The sequence below is a fragment of the Aptenodytes patagonicus genome, chromosome 6 (genome assembly GCF_965638725.1).
Source record: "Aptenodytes patagonicus chromosome 6, bAptPat1.pri.cur, whole genome shotgun sequence".
Lineage (NCBI taxonomy): Eukaryota > Metazoa > Chordata > Aves > Sphenisciformes > Spheniscidae > Aptenodytes > Aptenodytes patagonicus.
This window is the reverse complement of record NC_134954.1, coordinates 13273496-13296785: the sequence shown is the minus strand read 5'-3', so window position 1 is coordinate 13296785 and position 23290 is coordinate 13273496. Positions and strand designations below refer to the sequence as shown.

The following is a 23290-nucleotide window of genomic DNA, read 5'->3' as shown; positions in this document are numbered from 1 at the left end:
AAGGGATGGAGAATGTAAGAAATGAGTACCATAATTTTTTTTTTTTCTGTCTAGGGAAAACTTGTTGGAATTTGTGGCAGTGTGGGGAGTGGAAAAACTTCACTTATCTCAGCAATTTTAGGACAGGTGAGAAATTCTGTTTTGACTACTTCTGCTCTTCTCTTTCCTATCTCCTATTTCACTTATTTGTACTCTGTAGAAGAAAGTCTATTCTAAACATGGAATAGCATAATTTCACAGTTTATCTTTAATTTCAGATGACCCTGTTGGAGGGTAGCATTGCAGTAAGTGGAACATTTGCATATGTAGCCCAGCAGGCCTGGATTCTCAATGCTACACTTCGGGACAACATTCTTTTTGGCAAGGAATATGATGAAGAAAGGTTTGTCAGAACTGTTTGCTGATTTTCATGAAAGCTTAGTAATTCTTGGCCCAAGTGTGGGAAAATTTAATGCAGAGTACACTGCAGTTAAAGCCTATGTATCCTTTTAGAGTCTGTCTTTAAGACTCCTTTAAGTCTCATTTAAGAGCCTGCCTCTCCTGCACGTTCACTGTGGCTGATGGCTGTCAGTGCGTCTGTCATTGCTCATTTGCAGTGAGGGCTGTACCTCATGCTGGGGTACTGTCTGATCGCTGTTTTTAGCAGCTGCTGTGGAGCAGCAATGAAGTGGCATTTGCTCTTGCTGTCCTGGCCTTGCCCTATTTAAAAACAACAACTGCTGTTCGCAATGTACTGGCACCTTCCATGGCCCTCCCCAGTGGGGGCCTTCCCTGTGGCCTGTGCTAGCTATCCCTGGAAAGAAATTGCCTCCTTACCTTCACTGTACTTCAGAAGAAGGTGATTAATTATTATCCTCAGTTTCCTCCTGAGAATCCAAGGCAGGTCATTTGTTTTAGGCTGCTGGAATGTCTGCTACTAGTGTAGAAAGTGGGATAATGCTGTACTAGCTAGATACTTGGGGGGGGAAAAAAACAGTGTTCTTACTACATATCTAATTGTTCTTTAGATACAACACGGTGTTGAATGGTTGCTGTCTAAGGCCTGACCTAGCCATCCTTCCAAATGGGGACCTGACAGAGGTATAAATTTTGCTTATAGTAGACTAATTATTAGATGGAGAAAAGTAGAGTTTTGGTTTGGTAGACTAGACTGGAGTGAAGGGAACATGAGTCTGGTATGCATATAAGCCAAGCTGTTGAATGCACCTTCTTGAGCTGAGCTTATCGATGCAGGCCCTGGGCTATTGAGAGTTGTGCCATGTTTTTGACTCAGATGTTGACAATTTGGGAGTTTATTGTGTTGTAAATTTAGCTGCCTTAACAGGACCTATTTGAACTTGATTTAAAATAGCTAAGAAAAAAGCATGGCTATGTTAATACAAAAAAAGTAAAATAAGCAAAAAAGTACTGCCACATTTCAAGCACATTAACCTTGAGTTTGAATGTATAACACATTTCGCGAAGAAGTGGACACCTAAGCTAGAATATATATATGTATTAAAACAATATATAATATTATAGTGGGTGTGTGTGTGTATATATATAAAAATAAAAATATTATGGTCTGCTTCATTCCGGTCACCTCTTGAGCTCTGAATAGCTGTGTTGCTTGGTGCTGTAGAAATAAAGTAACGGGTGTGTGTCTGTACAGATTGGTGAACGAGGGGCTAACCTGAGTGGAGGGCAGCGTCAGAGAATCAGTCTGGCTCGAGCACTGTACAGTGACAGGAGCATTTACATCCTTGATGATCCCCTTAGTGCCTTAGATGCTCATGTTGGAAATCACATTTTTAACAGTGCAATAAGGAAGCACCTGAAGTCAAAGACTGTCCTTTTCATCACTCATCAGCTTCAGGTAATACATCTCTCATGCTTTCTTTCTTGGACTTCCTTGAAATACTGTTTAATCAGTTGCCTTCATACTGGAAATTTCTATGCCCTGCCCTGTTACAGCACAACCCTGTCTGTCTATAGGATGCATGATTTATGTTCACAAACTAGGTTTGCAAATACACACCGAGCACAGTCCACAGTCTAATTCTTTGATACCAGTGCTGCTTGGTATCTGATCTGGACTGGTAACACTGGGCTAAAGAAAATTTACCAGAGAAGTAAATACCTTGTTCAAAACCACTTTTGCTAACTTGGTATAAAGCTAGTTCATCGCATCAGGAAAACTTAGATTTGGTGTCAGTAAATAAGAATGGATGTATTCTGAGGGTTTTTTTTTTTTTGCTATCTTCTGTGCATAGAAATGTTAATACTTAGTATATCAGTATTTGCAGTGTTTAAGTATCCTGAATTGTCTTCCATAACAGATTGGTTTTGATAGAACATAAAAACTTTTTATTTGTGTACAGTGAGACTAATCATGGTGCTCTAGTCAATACAGGATCTTTAAAAATCAGATGTCTGTTACTTTGGAAGAGGTGTGTTCTGTGCAAATGTTTATAAATTACTGAAAAAAATTGTGTGGGAGTGTGTCTGATTATCAGACATAATGATAAAGACTTGTTCTTACTGCCATTTTCTCCAGTATCTCGTTGACTGTGATGAAGTGATCTTCATGAAAGAAGGCTGCATTACTGAGCGAGGAAGTCATGAGGAACTGATGAACTTAAATGGGGACTATGCAACTATTTTTAATAACCTGCAGCTGGGAGAAACACCACATATTGAGGTATTTGTTTATTTTAAAGTGCTCTGAATGATGACTGTTCTGATGAGATGAACCAAATGACATAGTCGGAAGACTGGAAAATGGCTTCACATGTTCATGTGTTGTTCTGACCAATAGATTTCCTGTAGAATAATCTGTGCTTCGTTAGTACTTCCTATTTGCAGTTACAGTTGGTATTTAGGGAACATGTAGTAGAGAGAACTCTGCCAATGAGCTCATGAGTTGAACATAAAAGTAATGTATCGTCTCCTCTGGTAATGCTCAGAGCAGGAAGCTTGTTGTCTCCTTTATTGTATACCTCACTTCTTAATTTACCTCCAAATTAGCACAGACCTGGACCAACATTTGTCTGAGAAAATTCTTACTGGTTTGTTACTACTTTTTCACATAGGGTGTGACTGAGGCACAGGAAAAGTGATACAACTTTAGATGTGACAGTTTTTTGGAAATGTAACTGAAAATGCTTTGTTTTGGGCAGTTTTGAGAAAAAGAATTGTTGCTTGACACTGCTTCTGTTATGAAACAATGGCTGTAAATGCAAACTTGGATTTGTGCTCTATTGTTTTAGTCGGTGGAAAAAATGTAAATGTAGAAAATAACAAGAACCGTTCAGTAGGACGTGCATTTAAATTTTCAGCAATTTAATTTTTCCCACCTTTCTCTTGTTTGTTTCCTGAAGTTATTCTTTGGAGTAAGCAACTTTGCTTTTTATTTGATGATGATTTACTTCTCTAAGTGTTGTGTGTGTTTTCTCGTAGTAAGAAGAGATTAAAAAAGCACATCAGCAGTTTATTTTTTAAGAGATGAGAGGCTCCTTATTCACAAGTTGCAGACATTTAAAAAAAAAAAAATTCTGAAAAGGTAGCATTATGACAAATACACAGATATAGAGGTGCTTGGTGAAATTTTCTTCTGGGAGATGTTAGTGAAAGAAGCAAAAGAATATAATGCATTACTCTGCATATCCTTTCTGAGGCATGAAGATTATAGTTCTGCCATTTTAAGATTAATGTAATGACAGTTAACATGACATTCTCCAGTCTGCATGCTTGGCTGACCTTCACTGTCTCTCTGTAAACACTAGCTCATGGAAGGAGCATTAATTTGCATTGCCAATGGCATTAGAAGAAATGAATGGTAAAGTTAGATTCTCTGTGGTTTGACATGTGTGAGATGTCTCTTCTCACTTAAAGTGTGGGAAGAGGACCCCGAAGATGCTGTGTAGGGGGTTTCAATTAATGTAGGCTGTCTCTGAACAGGTAGTAACTTCCATTTGTGGGAAGATGGCTGGGTTTAGAACAGTAGCTGTGTGTGCAGTTTAGTGTTTGGACGTTTGATTTCTTGAAGACCAAGTTAACCTGACTTCATCCTTAGAGGCATTTCATGAGAGCTTTCCTGAGTGAAGTACTAGGGCGTTTTGAGGGAAAAAAAGCCTCTTAATAAAATGGAGTTATTTTTGCAAGGGACAGGGGGATTGTATCTTTTTCTCAGCAGTACGGGTGTTGTTCCTCTACCATGTATGCACATAGTGTCACTGATTCTGGAAATCAATCTTGCACACTACCAGTACAGATTGGTAGCAGTTCAGATTAATAGAGGAGAATTTAATCCACCAGAGTTGGCAGTCATCCATAATAACAGCAAAGTTAATATCCTCCTTGATATGAATGCTAAGCTGTTGAAAGCCTTTGTTCTTAGGAGGCAGCTTATAAAAAGTTTGGGTTCAGATATGAAAATGTCAAAGCAAATTACTCCGGTATGTTTAGTGTCATTGTTTTCCTGCAGATTAATATAAAGAAGAACACAAACAGTTCACTGAAAAGACCCCAGGATAAAAGTACCAAAACAGGGTCTGTGAAGAAGGAGAAAGTTGTAAAGAAGGAAGAGGGTAACTATGTAATCAGATTTCTGGCTGTAATTATCTTAAACACCAACAAGCTCAAAACATTTGCTTTCAAAGTGTATTATGAATATACCTCTCAGGTTTTGAAAGCTGTCTCAAGTCCTGGTCACTCAGTGTGGTTGATAGGACACAGGCAGTGGGCAAAGAACATTCATTAATTCATTAAATATGGATTCTGGCACAGTTCAATCAGGCTGCCACTGGTCAAATGCCATCGGCACAAAGGAACTTGTAGTATCTTTTCTCCCACACCACCTCTCCCTCCTATCCTAAGAGGGCAATGTGTATAGCTTAGTACTTGCAGAGTCCTAGGCAGGACATGGCATTTATGTATGAAGAATTGGAAGATCTGACCTCTGTTTTGTGGTTCGCTCTGTTTAATGTTAACTCTGAACTTCAGCAGGGTTTAAAAAGCAATAGTGAGGCTGATACCAGCCTAGTATTTAAGTCTGTGCTGATTATGCTTTTTCAGACATACCATGATGTGAATGATTCTGCAGAGGAAATGTGACTTTTTGAAAAACTGCTTGAACCATTGAGTTCTGCGTATTAAGCAATGTCTCTGTTTCTGAAAGTATTCTGTACAGTTTGAAAATGACTGTAGTTTCGTGTGTGTTCAAACTTACAGAAGTTTCATGGAACAGCTTTCTCTTCCTCACTCCCTCCTCTTTTGTTTCACAGGCCAGTTGGTCCAGTTGGAAGAGAAAGGCAAAGGCTCTGTCCCCTGGTCTGTTTATGGTATCTACATTCAGGCAGCTGGAGGCCCCTTTGCATTCCTCATCATCATGGCACTGTTTGTGCTGAATGTGGGCAGTACAGCTTTTAGCAACTGGTGGCTGAGTTTCTGGATCAAGCAAGGCAGTGGAGTAAGATAAATAGCTTTTCTACTCTCTTGTGTCTAACGGGCAGGGGGATTGCTCTCCTAGACTAATCCCAAGCAGTCCTATGACTCCTATGAGACCAAATGGTGCTTCCTAATTTAAGCAAGTTGTAAGGCTCCCCAGGAGATGATCTCACTAGAGAGTTCATCTCCAAGAATGAGAGAGCTCCACTAATAAGAAACATATAATAGCTCATCTGGTTTTATACTGCCCTCTTGTTCCTTATCTTGGTTAGTCTAAGAAAAAGAAGTGAAAATGTGAAAGGGGCCAACAAGCTGCAGGAGGACTTACTAATTTTAGTTCTGTTTTTTGTTTGAATGTGACCTTACATCTAACAGGATAATCTTGTTAAAGTATATGGCTTTAAGTCAAATGACTTTTGGGAGTTGCTTTGAAGACTGTGATGACCTAGGATGGTTTGGGACTTTTCCCATGCTAGGGGCTTTGATTGCAAGTCTTATTCCATTTAAAGATTCAAATATAACAGCAAGATTTTTTTTTTGGCTGGGGGAGCAAACTACTAATCTCAGAGAGGAAATAATGAAGTGCAGATGGCCAACAATATTAAAATAAGCAATGAGGTCCTTAAACATACTTAAAGATTTAAAAAAAAAAAAAGAGAGAATGAGAATGTACAACAGTGTGACAGTAAAGAATTTACTGCATACTGACAGAAAATAACAACCATGTTTGATAGGTTGTACATTGTCTTCTTATCCAAGGTGAATAGTGCTGTGTAATAGGAGTGGTGGTATGCAAGTATCTGGCATTGTTCAGAAGAACACAAGAAATGATAAACATGAAATGAGAGATTAGGAATCAAATGAAGTAGGTATTGTGGTAGTATTTTCAAAGATATCGTAGGAAAAAGGCCAAGGGCTACAAATCTGCATGTCAAGTATCTCTGCTAGGGAAAACTTTCTGAAGTATTCAAAGATCATTGAAGTACTTTATTTGAAGAAATATCAAAGATGGTGGGAGGGGACAGAGGACAGTTAAATTCTACCATGTGTAACGTGTACATGCTTAATGCTTGTCTTACTAACGATTCACTGAAACCTTGAATTTTCTGCAGAACACCACTGTGACTTTGGGAAATGATACTGTCATAAGCAACAGTATGAAAGATAACCCTCACATGCATTACTATGCTGGCATCTATGCACTGTCTATGGCAGTTATGTTGATCCTGAAAGCTGTTCGTGGCGTTGTCTTTGTAAAGGTATGTGCCAATCCTGCTGTTTTTCTTATCCCCCCCACCCCCTACTTCTGCATATTGATTGCTGTCACCATGGTTCTTTTGGTCACCTCCCAAGAGAGACTTTTGAACCAGAGGAAGTCTGATCACGGATCGTGACGTTTCCATAAGTCACCTCTTGGGGCTGCACCATGCTTTCTGTTAAACTTCTTCCCAAATTAATAGCTTCCTTCCACTGGTTGGAAGCACAGAATGTAAGAAAAAAACCCTTATGGTTGGAGAGAGAAAATAAGCAGAATGTTTTGGTGCCCAGGCAATGAGCAGTGACAGGAAGGCAAACATCCTTTCATAACGCTGCAACGTTTTCTGCATTGTCAGGGAACTCTCAGAGCATCCTCGAGGCTCCATGATGAACTCTTCCGACGGATTCTTCGTAGCCCCATGAAGTTCTTTGACACTACACCCACTGGGCGGATTCTCAACAGGTTTTCCAAAGACATGGATGAAGGTATCTCTCACTGTATGCGCTGCAGATCCCACATTCAGACCTCTCAGTTAACTCCTTAATACTCTCCAGTCTCTTGCTGTTGGGATGATTGTACCCTATATCCATTGCCAAATGTGTACTTGTAATAGGCAAAGCAAGAATTGGGACGTACCTGGGTTATGATTCTGGAAGGCAGCTGATACCTTGAGTCTGTCCGTTCACTTAGAAAGAAGAAAATGTGCAGCTGCTTTTGTACCTACAAACTGCACATGGACTTTTAGCAGTTAATGCAGGGGGAACCTAGAGTATCAGGGTGAAGCTGATGTGCAGCAAAGGTGGTAATTAGGTCAGAGTTGCATTAGTGCTATTTCTGTAAATGGGAATAATTGGAAAGACTAGTAGCATCTCAAAAGATAAAAGCACCCTTAATGAAAATGTACATTTTTAATTTGAGTAAGCCATGAGAAATCACTGTCCTTGTCAATGATGATGTACAGCTAGACTGAATTGCTTTGTATAGGTTATTTTAGCTTTCTGTGCTCAAGATCTTCCTCTTTTCCTTCCATCTTTTCCAGTTGATGTTCGTTTGCCATTTCAAGCAGAAATGTTCATCCAGAATGTCATCCTTGTGTTCTTCTGTGTGGGAGTGATTTCTGGGGTTTTCCCCTGGTTCCTGGTGGCAGTGGGGCCCCTCATTGTCCTGTTCACCGTTCTGCATGTTGTGTCTAGGTAAGTGCATCAGCTGCTTTGACTAAAAGTAGAGATACTTTGACCGCTTATTAAGGACATAGGGTTCTTCAAGTATATATGCATCAATGTAGTGGTTGGCATATGGTGGTTGTACATGTTGCTTAAAAGTGCTTCTTTCCTTCCAGAGTCTTTATTCGAGAGCTCAAGCGTCTGGACAACATCACACAGTCTCCATTCCTGTCTCACATTACGTCTAGCATACAGGGTCTTTCCACAATCCATGCCTACCACAAGGGACAGGAATTTCTGCACAGGTCAGTCTAGATACCCATCTGAGAGTGGTGGAGCACAAAGCAGGGTGCAACAGGTTTACATTCAGAAGGATTTATTAATGGGATCTATAGCTGATGGCATACATTGGCTCTAAGAGTGAAAGGTACTTTTCGGGGGGAAAAAATGAGGGAGAACAAGAAGGAGAAAGGAAAGGGAAAACTCCCCAGTAGCCAATGGGGAAGAACAGTGATAGAGTCCCAGCTGAATGCCCTCCTCTGGAGTTCTCTGCAGTGCAGCAGGTGGCAATGATAATGGTGAGGGCAACTTTTCGGCCATACTTTTTCCCTAGTAGTATATACTTTTCATCAGGTCCTGATCATACTTTCTATTGGTTGTTTCTCCTTGTGATGGTATTAGCGTTGGTTAGAGCATGCTAACAAAACCTCAGTGTGCATATTGATGAGCTTGTTAGTCTCTGTGCACATGTATAATTGGATAGCATTTATCAAGTATTTAAGTGACTGTTAGCCACCTTGTTGTGCACTATGCTTAGTTTTCTCTAGTATAAACTAAAATCTGCAAAACAAATGTTACTGAGGGAAAGTGAAACATTACTCATGTGAGTGGTAGTTGCTTCCCATGAGAACCTGCCATAACAATATCGGGGTTTTGCAGGTGCAAGGTCATAAGACCAACAGCGTGGGAGCACAGGGAAAATTGCCACAGAAGCTCTGGAAAGACACTGCTACACCAGCTTAGATGAAAAGTTGCAGAGGTGCTAATAGCAGTCCCTTAGCATTGCTGCTGCTAGAGCACTAAGGCACTGTCCACGCTGTGCAACAGCGATTGGTGTAGAACTTGAGTTGCACAATCAGAAAATCTAGTTACTGGCTTTGTGAATCTCTCAAGTGTCTCCCCCCAAATAACTTTCTCAGCTCCGCAGTGTCAGGATTGTAAATTAAATGGTTATAGATGAGTTTTAATTAGTGTCACCAGTCCTGTCAAAACTTAGTGTAGCTTTGCTATTTTATACACAAGTGTAAAAGTATATATTCTGTACATATTCTGAAGCACTGCTGCTGTTACCCATGGAGTAATTTGTAGCCATTGAGCATCCTCTGGGAGGTCTTGCATAGGTGCAGTTGTGGTGAAAGTGTGTGTAATGTCCCTGAATTTTGATTCACTCCCAGTATAATTTGCTGTTGTACACAGAAACTCAGTAATTTGACTTCTGAGAGTTTGAGCTAAGTAGGTATCTGACATTATTCAGGAAAGTTTGTAAACCTTGCTTTCATGGCCTAGTTTGAGACTTCCACAGTGATGGACTAGTCTTCCCACCCTGAATTCTGATACTGGAACAGGGATTTAAGTAGCTCTGCTATTTGTAGAATGTCAGGCTCATGGAGGTCTACTAACCTTTCCTGTATTTGTTTCAGGTATCAGGAGCTCCTAGATGACAATCAGGCACCGTTTTACCTGTTCAGCTGTGCAATGCGCTGGCTAGCTGTACGGCTGGACGTTATCAGCATTGCTCTTATCACAACCACTGGCCTTATGATTGTCTTAATGCATGGTCAGATTCCTCCTGCATATGCTGGGCTGGCTATCTCATATGCTGTGCAAGTGAGTATGTCCACATACTGTAATATTTAATTTCTCATTTAATGCAGTTATTGCTAGTAAGTAAAAGTTACACACCATTGAAAACTTTCCTTAATGCACTACAATGGAAGAAGATACTCTTAGCCTTTTTGCTAATGGAGGGGAAAGCAATTCACAGTCAGGACCTTTTGCTAGCAGCCAGATTGCAAATTAGGAGGAGCTAGGTGCTTAAGGCTATTGTTTTGGGGACCTGCCTCTTTTTAAATTATGAAGTAGAAACTGTTTCAGGCTCTTCATATGCTGCATATTGCAATTTTCCTGGATATTCCAGAAATTGGATTGATGGTACATCAGACATCTGCCAAACTGATGTCTTAATGTATTGCCTGCAGTATGTTTCCACAGCGTACAGCATCCTGTGTTGCAGCTGTGCGGGTTAGATAGACTTCAGGGCTTGGAATACTTGCTATTAGAGCTGTTGTTTGGCCTTTTCTGCCTCCTGGTGGTCGTAAGGTGAAATTACAAAACTTAAATGGCTAATGTTTAAAGCTGTTGCTTGTGGGAAACCTTTCTAACCTTCTGGCTTTTCAAGTGATTAATAAATTATGGTTATTTTAAAATTAACTTAACTAAAATTAACTTGCCTTGGGCACCTTAGCTATGTGATGCCCAATGCCAAGAGTACTTATGTCAAATATCATAGAATCATAGAATCATTTAGGTTGGAAAAGACCTTAAGATCATTGAGTCCAACCGTTAACCTAACGCTGCCAAGTCCTCCACTAAACCATGTCCCTAAGTACCACATCTACATGTCTTTTAAATACCTTCAGGGATGGTGACTCCACCACTTCCCTGGGCAGCCTGGTCCAATGCTTGACAACCCTTTTGGTGAAGAAATGTTTCCTAATATCCAATCTAAACCTCCCCTGGCGCAGCTTGAGGCCATTTCCTCTCGTCCTATCACTTGTTACTTGGGAGAAGAGACCGACACCCACCTCGCTACAACCTCCTTTCAGGTAGTTGTAGAGAGCGATGAGGTCTCCCCTCAGCCTCCTTTTCTCCAGGCTAAACAGTCCCAGTTCCCTCAGCCGCTCCTCATAAGACTTGTGCTCTAGACCCTTCACCAGCTTCATTGCCCTTCTCTGGACGCACTCCAGCACCTCAATGTCTTTCATGTAGTGAGGGGCCCAAAGCTGAACACAGTATTTGAGGTGTGGTCTCACCAGTGCCAAGTACAGGGGGATGATCACTTCCCTAGTCCTGCTGGCCACACTATCCATTAGGTTCATCTCTTAATTCAGTAGTAAATCACAGCTCTCTAAATCTGTCTTCGTTTTCTTCCATCACTCCAGTTAACAGGGTTATTCCAGTTTACAGTCAGACTTGCTTCAGAGACAGAAGCTCGCTTCACCTCAGTGGAGAGGATTGATCACTATATCAAGGTAGGACAATAATATATTCAACTGCCTGTTTTAAAATTTCTTGTTGCTTGCTATGTTGCTGGCATAAGAGAAGAGAAAGTCAGCCATAGTCTGCCTTAGTACAGAATGTATGTTTCCACTCTTGTAAACACATTAATGCATGTACTGTAATACTGCAGAATGAATTTGTGAATCTATGTGTATATATAGGCATTGGCAGGATGAATGGCACGAGCTGGTAGGTAACTAAGCTTACAGGCATCACTTGCCTGGCATCACTGAAAGTTTGCTGACATTCTCAGTAAAGGGTGGAGTGTGTGAAAGGGGTAACTGGGAATTCAATATTTTACAGTAAAAGGATGGTGTTCTGGCATCCTTCGTTCCAAACCTAATAGAACTCCTTCATTTAAACACAGATAACTCTTTGTTATTTTATCTACATGTAATTCTGCTTCATCCTAATAAGTCTACTTCTTTTTCCACAGCTATCTTATATAACATATTTCTATATGCTTAAAAAGTCAAGACATTGCTCTCATTGCAAACATGAGAAATGTGCTAGGCTAAACGTGAGAAATGTGCCAGGCTAAATACTTAGCAAGCTGCTCTGATTATCTGTAACGCTTTCCTCATAACTAGGATTTGTGTATGCAGAACTGCGTGTAGGTCAGTGGGGAAGGTGTAGCCGGGAGAAAGCCTTTTACTGGGTCTGGTCTTTGAGGTGAAAGGCTTTTTTACTTAATACATAATACACATTCCCTCTAACTTCAGGGGGAGATATATATCTATTTGGTAAATCTGGGCTATGTAGTAGTTGATATTTGTAGAACTTTTTTTAGCCTGTGGATTTAATACTGAAGAGAAAAAAAAAAATTTAAAACTGCCCACTCCCCCAGTCCTCTTGTGGCATCTAAGTAGAAAATTTCTGTGTATGGAAGACTTGGTGACCGTACACAAGCTGAGAACTGAGAACTGTGTGCCACATACTGCCTGGTATCTCTCACTGGGCTGAGATGGGTTTATCACTGTTAGGCCTTCAGTGGCAAAACCTATAGTTGTAGGCTGTTGGTTTGTGGGGTTTTTTTGTTGGTTTTTTTTTTTAGTTACTGTCTATCATTTTATATCACTGTTAAGCAATGCTTTATGTGATTTTTCTTATTTGGATCTCTAGACAGCCATTTTATTATGAAACTGTAAACCTAGTTTGAATCTAAAGTGAAGGGGTGGGTGAGCAGTGAAGCACCATGCAGGTTCTGTGCCTTACGAAGTCCCAGGCTTGTCTTCTTTCAGTGTGGGTCTGAGGTTGCTGTTATGAGCACCAAGCTCAAAGAACCAGAGTACTATTGTAGAAGACTGCTGTTTTTCTCAAACCCTTGGGGTACAATTAATCTGCCTCTAACCAGATGTTGCAGATGTCCATAACTGACGTAGTCCCTGTGGGATCTCTCTAGGGTCAATGTAGGAAATGGCTATCTCCGGAAGACAATTTATTATCTATTCTAAGTGTTTGTATTAGATTGAGAAAAATCACACTCCAGAAATGTTATCTTCTTTGTAGTGACTATAAAGGAGTTGATGGGGCCTGGTTCAGTTGGAGATTTTTACTTTGTACGTGTTTAAAGTTACATGAGATGAAGCCCACGACAGGATTTCTGCCATTCTCTGAGGCTGCTTGTGCCAAATATGGAAAAGTGACCTTGGCTTTGTTCTAAATGTGCTATAAAGGCACATGTTTGGTTTTCAGAGGTTCTGCTCTTCTGTTTAATCTGTGAACTGCTTAATGAGGGGGCAGAGTAAAATAGCAAAAGTGAGCAAGCTGGAAGGGGCCCGACTTAGTCATTTAATAGAACAGGGGAGAATGAGGAAGAGAAGGAGGAGGGTAGCATTTGTACAGTGGGTCACGTGGATGTTCTGTGTCAGCATCAACAGAGGTGACTTTGGCATGTCATAGCAAATGAGACACAGAAATACAGATTTTGTATCCAGAAGCATCCAGTCTTTGGAGTGCCACAAAACTCAATAGGATTGTGCTCATAAATAATAGGCCTAAAATACATTTTGAATTCCATTGATGAAAAACATTGTTGTCTAGAAGGACCACTGTCATTATTGAGGCAACAGGAGGGGAATAGCAGTGTGGTCAATGTAATACAGCAAACTTCTGTACCACTGGGCCCGCATCCAGCCACACAGCTCATCATAAAACTGCCATAAACTGATATGGGCCAAGTCTGCAGGGAAGAACTCACGCTGAAAGCTGCAACTGCTATAGTTTTCCTTTCTGGTGTTTTGTTTACTGGAAACTGAACTTCTGGTTTTGTTTTAAAGACACTTTCCCTGGAAGCTCCTGCTCGAATTAAGAATAAAACTCCTCCTCTGGACTGGCCACAGGAAGGTGAAGTTGTTTTTGAAAATGCAGAGATGCGGTACCGAGAGAACCTTCCTCTAGTACTTAAAAAAGTGTCCTTTATTATCAAACCGAAGGAAAAGATTGGCATTGTGGGAAGGACAGGCTCAGGTAAGGAAAAACACTAAGGAGAGTTAAATTACTACTTTTACGGAATGGGAATGGAATAGAGTGGGGCAGTCATATTGATTCTCCTCTGTCTTCTCTGTGTTTGAATAAATTGTTAATTGCACAGGAGTGGTCCAGCAGTCTGTCAGTGGTGGATTCTGTTCATGTGCATACATAAGGAGGATCCCTGTAAAGAATAATGGAAAAACTTTTCACTTAAAGTAGAGGGATATCCTACTATGCCTGAGCCAGTATGCTCATAATGTTTAACACCCCAGGCCACTTACCAGCACAGAATGCTACCTACATATTCCTTGCAGCTTATTTGACTCTCTTGAAAGTTTTCTGTACTGATGCTGCAGCCAGGTTTGGCTCTAAGCTATCTCAGAAGTTTGTAATGTGAAGAATCAAAACCCCTGTTTGTGAGATGACTTAAACCAGCTCCAAGATGTAGTTTCTAAATAAGCAATTAATATTGCTGTATTTGGTTTACGTGGCAAGATTTTGGTAGCAGGGGTGGGGTGCCACTGCAGGGGGTGGCTTCTGTGAGAAGAGATTAGGAGCTGCCCCTACAATTTAGGAGTTTAAATGCTGAACCCCAGCATTTACCAGCATTGTTTGCCGGGACTTCATGGTATTTTAAAACACTTTTCTTACACGTGGACAGCTTTTAAAATGCTTTCTCATCTCAAAGCTGCTATGACTGTAGAAACACTAGTATTGTTTTTCCTGTCTCATTTTTAGGGAAGTCTTCCCTTGGAATGGCACTCTTTCGTCTGGTTGAACTGTCTGGAGGCTGCATTAAAATTGATGGCGTGAAAATAAATGACATTGGTTTGGCAGATCTTCGCAGCAAACTCTCAATAATTCCTCAGGAACCTGTGCTATTCAGTGGCACTGTGAGGTTAGTGAGACCGTAAGAAGGCAAGAAGGAAAAAGAAGGCTACCACCTTATACTTGAACTCAAATAGGTGCCTGGTGAGATGTTAGTTCTCGGGCATCCTAGCTTCTGTTCTCTGTTTTTGAAACAAAAAAAGCACAGCTAAATGATTTTAGCTGGCCCAATGCAGAACTGGATGTGATCATCCTCTATGAAAGTCTTGCTTTCTGTTTAGATTTGCTTGAAGTTTTTGTATCTTTGTCTTCCATCTCTACTCTTTTGTTCTTTGGCTACTCTAACCCGAGTGTGCTGGGAGCATCTGATTTCCTTGGCAAGGAAATTCTGTTAGTGGAAGGCTAGATGGGAATCATCCATCCGGATGAATTAGTACACTGCTGTTTTGCTGTTCATTGCTGAATAAAAATTCTGGTTATGTTTTCTGCTTCCCCTTCCAGATCAAACTTGGATCCTTTCAATCAGTACAGCGAGGAACAAATCTGGGATGCTTTGGAAAGGACTCACATGAAGGAGTGTGTAAGTATTATGTGCCCTATGAGATACGTGTTTATGTTTTGGCTTTCAAACCTACATGTTCTGTTAGTAGCTGCTTCAGAGACCTTTAGATAAAGCTTTTTCTTTGCAAGTTTTTTCCCCTATTGGCTATGCTTTATTTCTAGTAATGAGACTGAATTTTTGGAGAACGTGCCATATTTTGGATGTTTACTTTTTTAGTATATAGCATAGCAGAGTGTTGCTTCATCACAGGGACTCCTAGGGTGTTACAATATTTCACGTGATATTTTTCTATATGTGCCTTAGGTGTGCATTCTACACTTACATTTGTGAGTGTAAATGCCACACATGCACATTTATACTGAACTTAAAATCTGCCCTTTGCGAGGCCCTCTGCAGCAAGTCTCACTGCCATGACATTTCCAATTCTTCTTTTCTTGTGAGTCAGGTGGCATGAGGCTGCATGTGTGGCTATAGTACGTACGCTGCAGGAATTCCTGCAGGGACTAGCTTCACTCTTTTCTCTTGGTGAGAAAGACTGTCAGGAGATCTGTATTCATGGTGATATGATTTTGTACATGGCACACTTTTTTCTAGAAATCAAATATTTTGTACTTAAGTCATTCTAAAGTTGCCTACTGAGAGGATATAGCTCTTCTAGCTTAACAACTAGTGTTCTCAGGAGCTATCACTGAGTCATGGGCATTTCAACCAGACTGAGCAGGTCTGATGTCATATTGTTGTTTTAGCATTAACTGCTTGTTACTAACTTCCCCAACAGAGAGGGAGAGATGGTGAGCAAAGTGTGACAGATATTTTGGAACATGGGCAAAATCAGATTTGCAGGAGGAGCAACTGTTTGTCTTGTGCCATGGAGATACAAAAAGTCTGTGCAATGCTCTAAGATCTTTACCTCTTCTTTCCCACACAGGTTGCCCAGCTGCCTATGAAACTTGACTCAGAAGTGATGGAAAATGGGGAAAACTTTTCAGTTGGAGAGAGACAGTTACTGTGCATAGCTAGAGCTCTACTGCGTCGTTGTAAGGTGAGCACAGTGATATGAGAGAAATAGCTGGAGATAGCAAACTGATAGCATTGAGCAAGCCTTTTTTGTGCCAGATTCATTCTATCTGTCAGAGGAATCACACCAACAGTTATTGCAACCCACAGATGGTGTAGGGTTAGAACAACTATAAAGGCATCTGCAGCCAGCTGCAGAAAGGTATTGCTTGTTAGTGTTAGTAATAGTGTGTCAGATTGGCCTAATCATTTACTCAGAGTGTCCTGTTATTGGTGAGCATCAGATTCTGTCCTTTTTCCACCTTTTTGTAAATGTCAGCCAAGTACTTTCCTTCTACATGGTGTTCCACTAAAATGTCGTCTCTAAGTGGAATTTGGGACCATGCTGTGCCAGTGAAGTTAAGGGTTTTGCAGGAATGGAAGACAAATAGTAATTACAGTGAGAAAGGACATTTGGATTGAGATTGACCAGGGTTCTGATTTTAACTTCCTTTTTCCTTAAACATTGCGCACCATGTTTTAAGGTTCCCTCTGCATCTGTTTTAAAGCCAAGACTACTCATCAGAAGTTACTGCTCTCTGCAGTACCTGCACAAACCAAGTCTAATTTAGCTTTGACAAGACACCACTCCAAATCAGTTTCTGTCTGAGTCTGAGAGGAAGGGTAATTCTTTACAGCATAAGAAAGGTGGTAAGCCTAGTCAGTATTGACTCATTGCAGAAGGAACTGTCACCACCAAAGATGTGTCAGATTAATTTAGCAGTAAAATTTGTATTTGAGAGTTAGCTGCTGAATGTAAAACTGAAAGTAGTGGAAACTTGAGGCCCAGGTCAGAACCCAATCATGTTGTGGCTCTAGGATGTGACCATAAAATGCAAGTGTGATCCATAAGGTAACTTTGTTGAAGGCGATTACATAAAGAAAACTGAAAGGGTGCTTGTAAAAACTACCTTTGTGACCACAGCTCCATAATGATTGCCAGTTGTGACAACTCTTGGTCATGGTAATTCTGCCCGCTCTACATATTTTATGTTCAGGGAGGGAAAGTGTTACTATGGGTAACAGCCAGGATTATGTGCTGCTTTCAGATTTTGATACTGGATGAAGCAACAGCTGCTATGGACACAGAGACAGACTTACTGATTCAGGAGACTATCAGAGAGGCATTTGCAGACTGCACTATGTTAACGATTGCTCATCGCCTGCATACGGTACTGGGCTCTGATCGGATCATGGTGCTAACACAAGGACAGGTAAGCAGAAAGACTTTTGTGGCTGCAGTTCCTATCGCAGTCTGGTGGTGCCATATGTGCAGGCTGAACTGAAGGAACAGCTAGTATTGCAGGGTAGAAAATCCTCTGTGTTCATTCACATCCTTGGTAATAATACTCCAGTAGAATCAGTTATTGCCTGACCGTGACGAGATCAAAGAGGGCAAAATTTCTTTCACACTCCCAGAAAGTACCATAGAGTAACAGGCTGTCTTTTAGAAGTGTTTTTAAAACTCCCTTTGTAGGTTAATTCTGAGATGGGTAATAACAGAAGCATCTCTGCTGGGGCTCAGTGGTAGTTTCCCATTACTTTCATGAAGCCCTGTGCTATCCAACAGGCATATGAGAGATACTTTACCCCCTTTTCAGGCTTCCATGTGGGGAGCCATAAACAGTTAAATCAAATGTAAGAACATTTGGCAAGGTTCTTAAAGGTAGAGAAGGCAAAAACCCATAGTGTCTGCCTCTGTTTGCCAGAGCCACCAGAGGTTGCTTCCTGATGGGTAGGTCTGGTGTTCGTCTGACCTAGTTTGAAGCATCCCAGGTTACAGTATCTATGTATAAAAGCACATACTTTCACCGCCTCTTGTCTCATCTAAAGATTACTGCCTTGTTTTGGCGGCTTTACTACTGTGTCACAAGTCCAAGGGGTGGGAATCCCATTTTCTGCTGGATTTTACTGACATACTTTACCTGCCTTGTTTGCTTTTAGGTAGTGGAATTCGACACGCCGTCTGCCCTTCTGGCCAATGAGAACTCGCGCTTCTATGCTATGTTTGCTGCTGCGGAGAACAAGGTTGCTGTCAAGGGCTAAAATTCAGGGCAAAGTCACTTTAATTTTGGAGAGCTACACTCCCTGCCTGTGGCAGGCCAGCTCTTCTTCCTCCTCCTCCTCCTCCTTCAAGCAGTTTATTGCCTTTTCATCTTTTAATTTTTAGCACAATGTGTCAAGCCAGAGAGATTTTTAAAACCGTGTCAGAAGAATTCATGTTTTTATTATTGTATTTATTCCATAATCATATTACTAATTCTTTGTTATTAAATGCACTCTACAAATGGCTCAGGGAGCCATAGTTATAAATGTATCAGAGGCCTATAATGAAGCTTTATACATGTAGCTATATCTATACATAATTCTGTATATAGCCTATATTTACAGTGGAAATGTAAGCTGTTTATTTTATATTAAAATAAGCACTGTATTAATAACAGTGCATATTCTTTTCTATCATTTTTGTACAGTTTACGGTACCAGAGATCTGGCTTTGTTATTGGACTGTATCAGACACCATTTTGTCTTTTACAGTTGGTCTTTTCCTAGTGCCGGATTTTCTGCGTGTCTGAGTGGAAGTGAAGCTTTGCAATAGTGTCCTTTATTGTCACATCTTTGTTGTCTAGCGCAGGGGAGAAGAGCTCTGTGGTGTAACTCTATTGCATTGTAATTTATCAAAGCTATTTGGAGCATTGCTAATGTTCACCACGGCAGCGGCTGCTGCTTCCCATGATGCTTTCCCAAAGCAGGGTTTCTAGTGATCTCCTGAGTGGAGAACCACTTCTGGGTCACATTAAGGCCTCATATTTTCTCAGTGTCCTGATACAGTATTTCTTACTGTATCAGCAGGGTTTACTTCAATGCAAGCAAGCCCAAGCTGTTCCTGCTTCGCTGATCTAGCACAACCAAAATCTAACTGTTCATGGAATGATCTGTAACAAATTAATCATAAGGTTCAAATCGTACCCTGTACTCTAGCAGGAAAGCCTTTTCAGAGTTGCTTCAGCTGACTGACTCCTTTATATTGAAGCTGCTAACACTCCTCAGAGGTTTAGGTTGGCTTTCATTGGCATGGGTAACACTAACTCTTTGTTCTGCTCACTTATATTAAGGTTAAACAACATCAATATTTCGTGTTTCTTTATTGCACACTTGTTAAGGAAACAGTCCCTCATCCCACCTCTTCTGGAACTTTAAACAGGTTCCTGTTGATCGGGATGTAACACTGGTGTAGGACATATTTTTCTTACTGTAAAAAGACCTACCTCAGGTTACTAGGTCCTGCGTGGTACGTTGCCATGATCACTGTACACCATCCCTGTTTTACGGGACCTGTGGCCCGGGTGGGCGCAGTCGCTCCTATAATAGCTGTGACTTATTGAATGGTCAGCGTTGCATGTCTTTGTCAACTCGGACATTTTGTAGCCTTAGCATGTTTGCAAAATGTCTCATGGAGGCAGAAATCTGAAAAGTAAATAAAACTATTTTGGGTTTTGTAAATTTTATTGGCTTAAGTGGTTTGTTTTGGGCACATAAATCACTTCTCACCTTTTTGAGCCCTGGGGGACAGTTTTTGCAGGCTGTTTTTTTTTTTTCTTGTCTATGTACCATGGCCTGATCTTTCTTCCTTCAGAGTGGAAGTGTTTCTTTAAAAGTGTAGTGGGTAGTTTTTGTGCCCTCCAGCATGGGGGTGGCTTGCAATATAAGTAAGTTTGTGTTGAGTAGCACAGAGTAATAATTTATAGTGCAAGTATTCAAGCCAAGTAGCAAGGGGGGGGAGGTCAGACAGAATACAGAAGATCCTTCTTAGGCTCAGATTTTTCCACTTTCTTTACCTGCAGGTGTTACTGTTTACAGTGTGACATGACTGCAAAGTCACAGCAACAGGCATTTCTACCTACTGATACCACAGGCAAATCATGGCATTAGCAGAGCTTAGGCTGTAGCTTGAAGATAGCAGCACATCATTTGTTGTAGTTCTTTAGTAAGTCTTTTCCCAAGCAAGCATTAACTAGCACAGATCTTGCCCTGCTCACAGGCCTGGACCCAAGCTTACTCTATGTCAGGGACTGGCCACCATTTTGCTCAGTGTTACTCAATTCAAAGAGCAGAGTGACTATGTTGTGGTTAGGAAAGGGAGTAGTAACAGGCCCGTCTCTGAAGAACACCCAGCTAAGTGAGGGGGTTCTTTTTTCATCAGAAACTTGAGGACAAAAAGAAACTGGGGAGAGGCGCGAGGGAGCAGGGGTGATAGGCAAAAGAGGTAATGCCCTGCTTCTTCCCTAAAAGTAGAGCTGGGTAGAAGGTGAAGATGAAGGCTGAACACCTTAAGGGGAGAGGGAGAGACCGTGAAATGTATCTGCCTAATACTGTGGTTAAAACAGTTTGGTCAGTTGTCACGTGCAACTCTGTCAAGGACAGGATTGTCTTGGGCCCTGCAGAACTGAGTTTACCCCACGAACTTCAGTATTTCCCTTGAAGAAAAAGGGCTAATGTACCTAGTTCTCAAGTGCCACTGGGGTCAGAGCGTGGCTTCATTTTGCAGCTAAGGCTGAGCTAATGGCAGTCTGGGCAAAAGGGGAGCCATCCTGATCTTGTCCTCCTTCTTCTTCCAGGCTGGGAGTTCCTTCCACTTTCCCGATGCCAGCACTGGCTCTTGCCTGGTCCAGCAGTGACCCAGTTCAGAAAGCTAACTTGCAGAAAGTTCACGCTCCAAAAGCAGGAATGCTGTACAAAGAAGGAGACAGGAAGGCACACCTGGAAGGGAGGTGAAGTGGGGCTGCTTTTTTCAGTAGGTGCTAACTGTAACACTAGCATAGGTATGAGACGAAACTGCACTCAGGATTCATTGCACCAAACTGCTGCTTTCCAGTTACGCTCTCCTAAAAAGGTGAATACTTTCCTGCTGCTTCAGTGAGCTGAAATAGCTCAACAAGGTGTCAAACAAGGGCCTGCGATGGAGCAGGCAGGCAGTCACCTGCAGACAGCAGGGATTAGCTCAACCGTTTCGTTAAACCTTAGCTCCAGCATTGTTACTTTGGAATTAAGGAGATAGGCTGCCAGAGGGAAATGTTCTTTCCGCTGTAATCACTTATCTGCTTCATTTGGCACTTGTCTCTCAGACAGTACAGAAGCATTGCTTCTCGCATGGGTAGCAGTAATTTTTTTTTTATTGGCTTTTGTCCTGAACCACATGAGCACGCTGAGCCCTGGCCCAGGGCCCTGTCACTGAAGTGGAAGGAAGAAACATCAATATTTACAAATGAGACTGAAATATCTTTATCTTTGAAGCATTCTACAAGAGGTTGATGATGATGATGGGACTTTTCAGGAATTGTATCCTGCATTATGATTTATAGTGCCATATCCCAGAGACGACTTCATCCTGCGAGGAGTAGACTAAGGCTGTGGCATTAGGACAGAGGCTTTCCTTAAAGGCCCAAAAATACCCAAAATAGCATGGAGATAACATATCCTTCTTAGTATATAGCAAAGGCTATGGCCCAAGACCAACAGCTGTGCGACTTGAGAGAGATTTGCCTGGGATAATTTGGTATTACCCTTGGGAATTTCAGTTGCATCGGTTTTACTTACTCTGTCCAAATGCAGTGAGTGCAGCCGATCCCAATTCGTTATCATCAGCCTAGAGATTCTTAGAGAGAATGTGTTCCTGCTCATCTCATCTCATCTATCCGATGAGTGGAAACGTTGCACTCGCTTGGGACTGCAATCAAAATGCAGGTAGGATTCTTCTAAAATTACCCAATGGAGTTAACGTGCAGTTAGATTGGTGTAATTAAGTCCAAAGTCAGGCCCCAAAGTTATGCTAGCTTGAACACCTGAGGAGACTTCACCGTTACCTGTGGTGAAGATCACACAGGGTCAGATCCCGAGGGGCTGGGGCTGCGGGCTGCATATCATCCCTAGATGAAAGCCAGAGGGAGATCAAGCAGTCTTAGTACATCGCTGGGAACAAAGCTTGAGAAAGCACAATTATTTCAAGAGGCAAATGGTGCGAGTGAGAAAAGGTGTCGGAAGGAAAGGATAAATGCAGAAAATTTGATTTATAAAAGGAGGATGCGGAGAGAAAAGGTGGTAGGACAAAAAGTTTCTCTTAGTTAGAAGGGGATTGGGCGAAGACAAAATTGCTTCTTGAAGGTGCTTCAAAAGAACATACTGTGAGAAGATGCAGGGCGGCTGTAACGCCCTCATCAACCAAAGAGCTTTTCTGAATGCTGCCTTGTTATTTTTTACTGCAACTGCAGCGTGTGTTTTACTATATGTAAGCAATCACACAAAGGTTTTCTTTATAGTCCCAGCTTCAGGTCGGTCTAGGATAATACTGTAATTCGTTTTACCCTTGGTTCAGCTGGAGACAGCAGCCAAATTGTGCTGGGGCCACAGCTTCTGCCTCGAGTGTGACGATACAGTGGCAACTCAATTGGGAAACGGTGCAGATGCCGCTGTCGCTAGTGTAAGGCTTGGGAGGCTTTTAGAATGTACCACTCTGGGTTCCTTAAACCCACAACTGTGTAATAAATGTTCCCGTGCCATCCAAGAGACGTGCCTTGGAGACTCATCCATCAGGCGGCTGAGGTAGGCAAAGCGTAACAGTGAGAATAACTTACAGAACAGAAGTGTCACTACGTGGGGCAGAGAGATTTCCCGTACGCTGCTCTCGGGCTCTGTGGAGTTCACATCGCAGTTACTTCCAGCACAGCTCCTTCCTTCCAGCTTACTGTCTCCTACCGCTGCCACGCAGAGAAACAAGCGGCTGTATAAATACGATAATTTTGTGGTTTCTGTCCTTTCCGATTTAGGAAGGCAGCAGTGGATGGTGTGTGATTGATTGCCTCGAGAAGGAGGGTTGGGGAAGAGCAAAGCACGTTACGTCTGAGCTGGGATCCGGGGGCAGTTTGGAGTGAGTGTCGGAGGCAGGCAACTACGGGCAGCCGAGGTGGGAGGGGAGAGATTTAAAAAAGGGGGTGTTACGGGGTGCTGGTAGAGGGAGGCTGTTTAGGGTTGGACTGTGAGGCAGATGTGAGGAGTGTGACCAGGAGCTGGATGGGGGAAGCCAAAATAGGTACCGGTGGGACGAGGGCTGCGTGCATCAGCCCTGCTGGGAGCCGTGGCGTGGAAGGTTTGGGGTTGTTTGTCTTGGAGCTGGGGAGGGGGAGGGTG

The 23290-nt window shown here is 41.8% G+C and overlaps 1 protein-coding gene across 5 annotated transcripts in view; it reads left to right on the top strand.

The window, feature by feature from the left end:
- Window positions 1-22890, top strand: part of ABCC5 (ATP binding cassette subfamily C member 5) — a 52696-nt gene extending 29806 nt beyond the window's left edge. For 3 of the 5 annotated variants that reach the window (XM_076341218.1, XM_076341216.1, XM_076341217.1), the window contains exons 12-31: window positions 55-126; window positions 258-382; window positions 1008-1080; window positions 1652-1855; window positions 2537-2680; window positions 4466-4568; window positions 5265-5449; window positions 6540-6686; window positions 7041-7170; window positions 7725-7878; window positions 8025-8153; window positions 9549-9735; window positions 11070-11159; window positions 13467-13656; window positions 14398-14557; window positions 14989-15067; window positions 15978-16091; window positions 17155-17319; window positions 18050-18133; window positions 20725-22890. In XM_076341218.1, the coding sequence (XP_076197333.1) occupies window positions 55-126; window positions 258-382; window positions 1008-1080; window positions 1652-1855; window positions 2537-2680; window positions 4466-4568; window positions 5265-5449; window positions 6540-6686; window positions 7041-7170; window positions 7725-7878; window positions 8025-8153; window positions 9549-9735; window positions 11070-11159; window positions 13467-13656; window positions 14398-14557; window positions 14989-15067; window positions 15978-16091; window positions 17155-17319; window positions 18050-18133; window positions 20725-20784 (2595 nt within the window). In that variant the 3' untranslated portion in view covers window positions 20785-22890. Of the gene's footprint in view, window positions 1-54; window positions 127-257; window positions 383-1007; window positions 1081-1651; window positions 1856-2536; window positions 2681-4465; window positions 4569-5264; window positions 5450-6539; window positions 6687-7040; window positions 7171-7724; window positions 7879-8024; window positions 8154-9548; window positions 9736-11069; window positions 11160-13466; window positions 13657-14397; window positions 14558-14988; window positions 15068-15977; window positions 16092-17154; window positions 17320-18049; window positions 19610-20724 lie in introns of those variants that run through there. The other 2 variants (XM_076341220.1, XM_076341219.1) reach the window with 1 other exon arrangement.
- The last annotated feature ends 400 nt before the right edge of the window (window positions 22891-23290 follow it).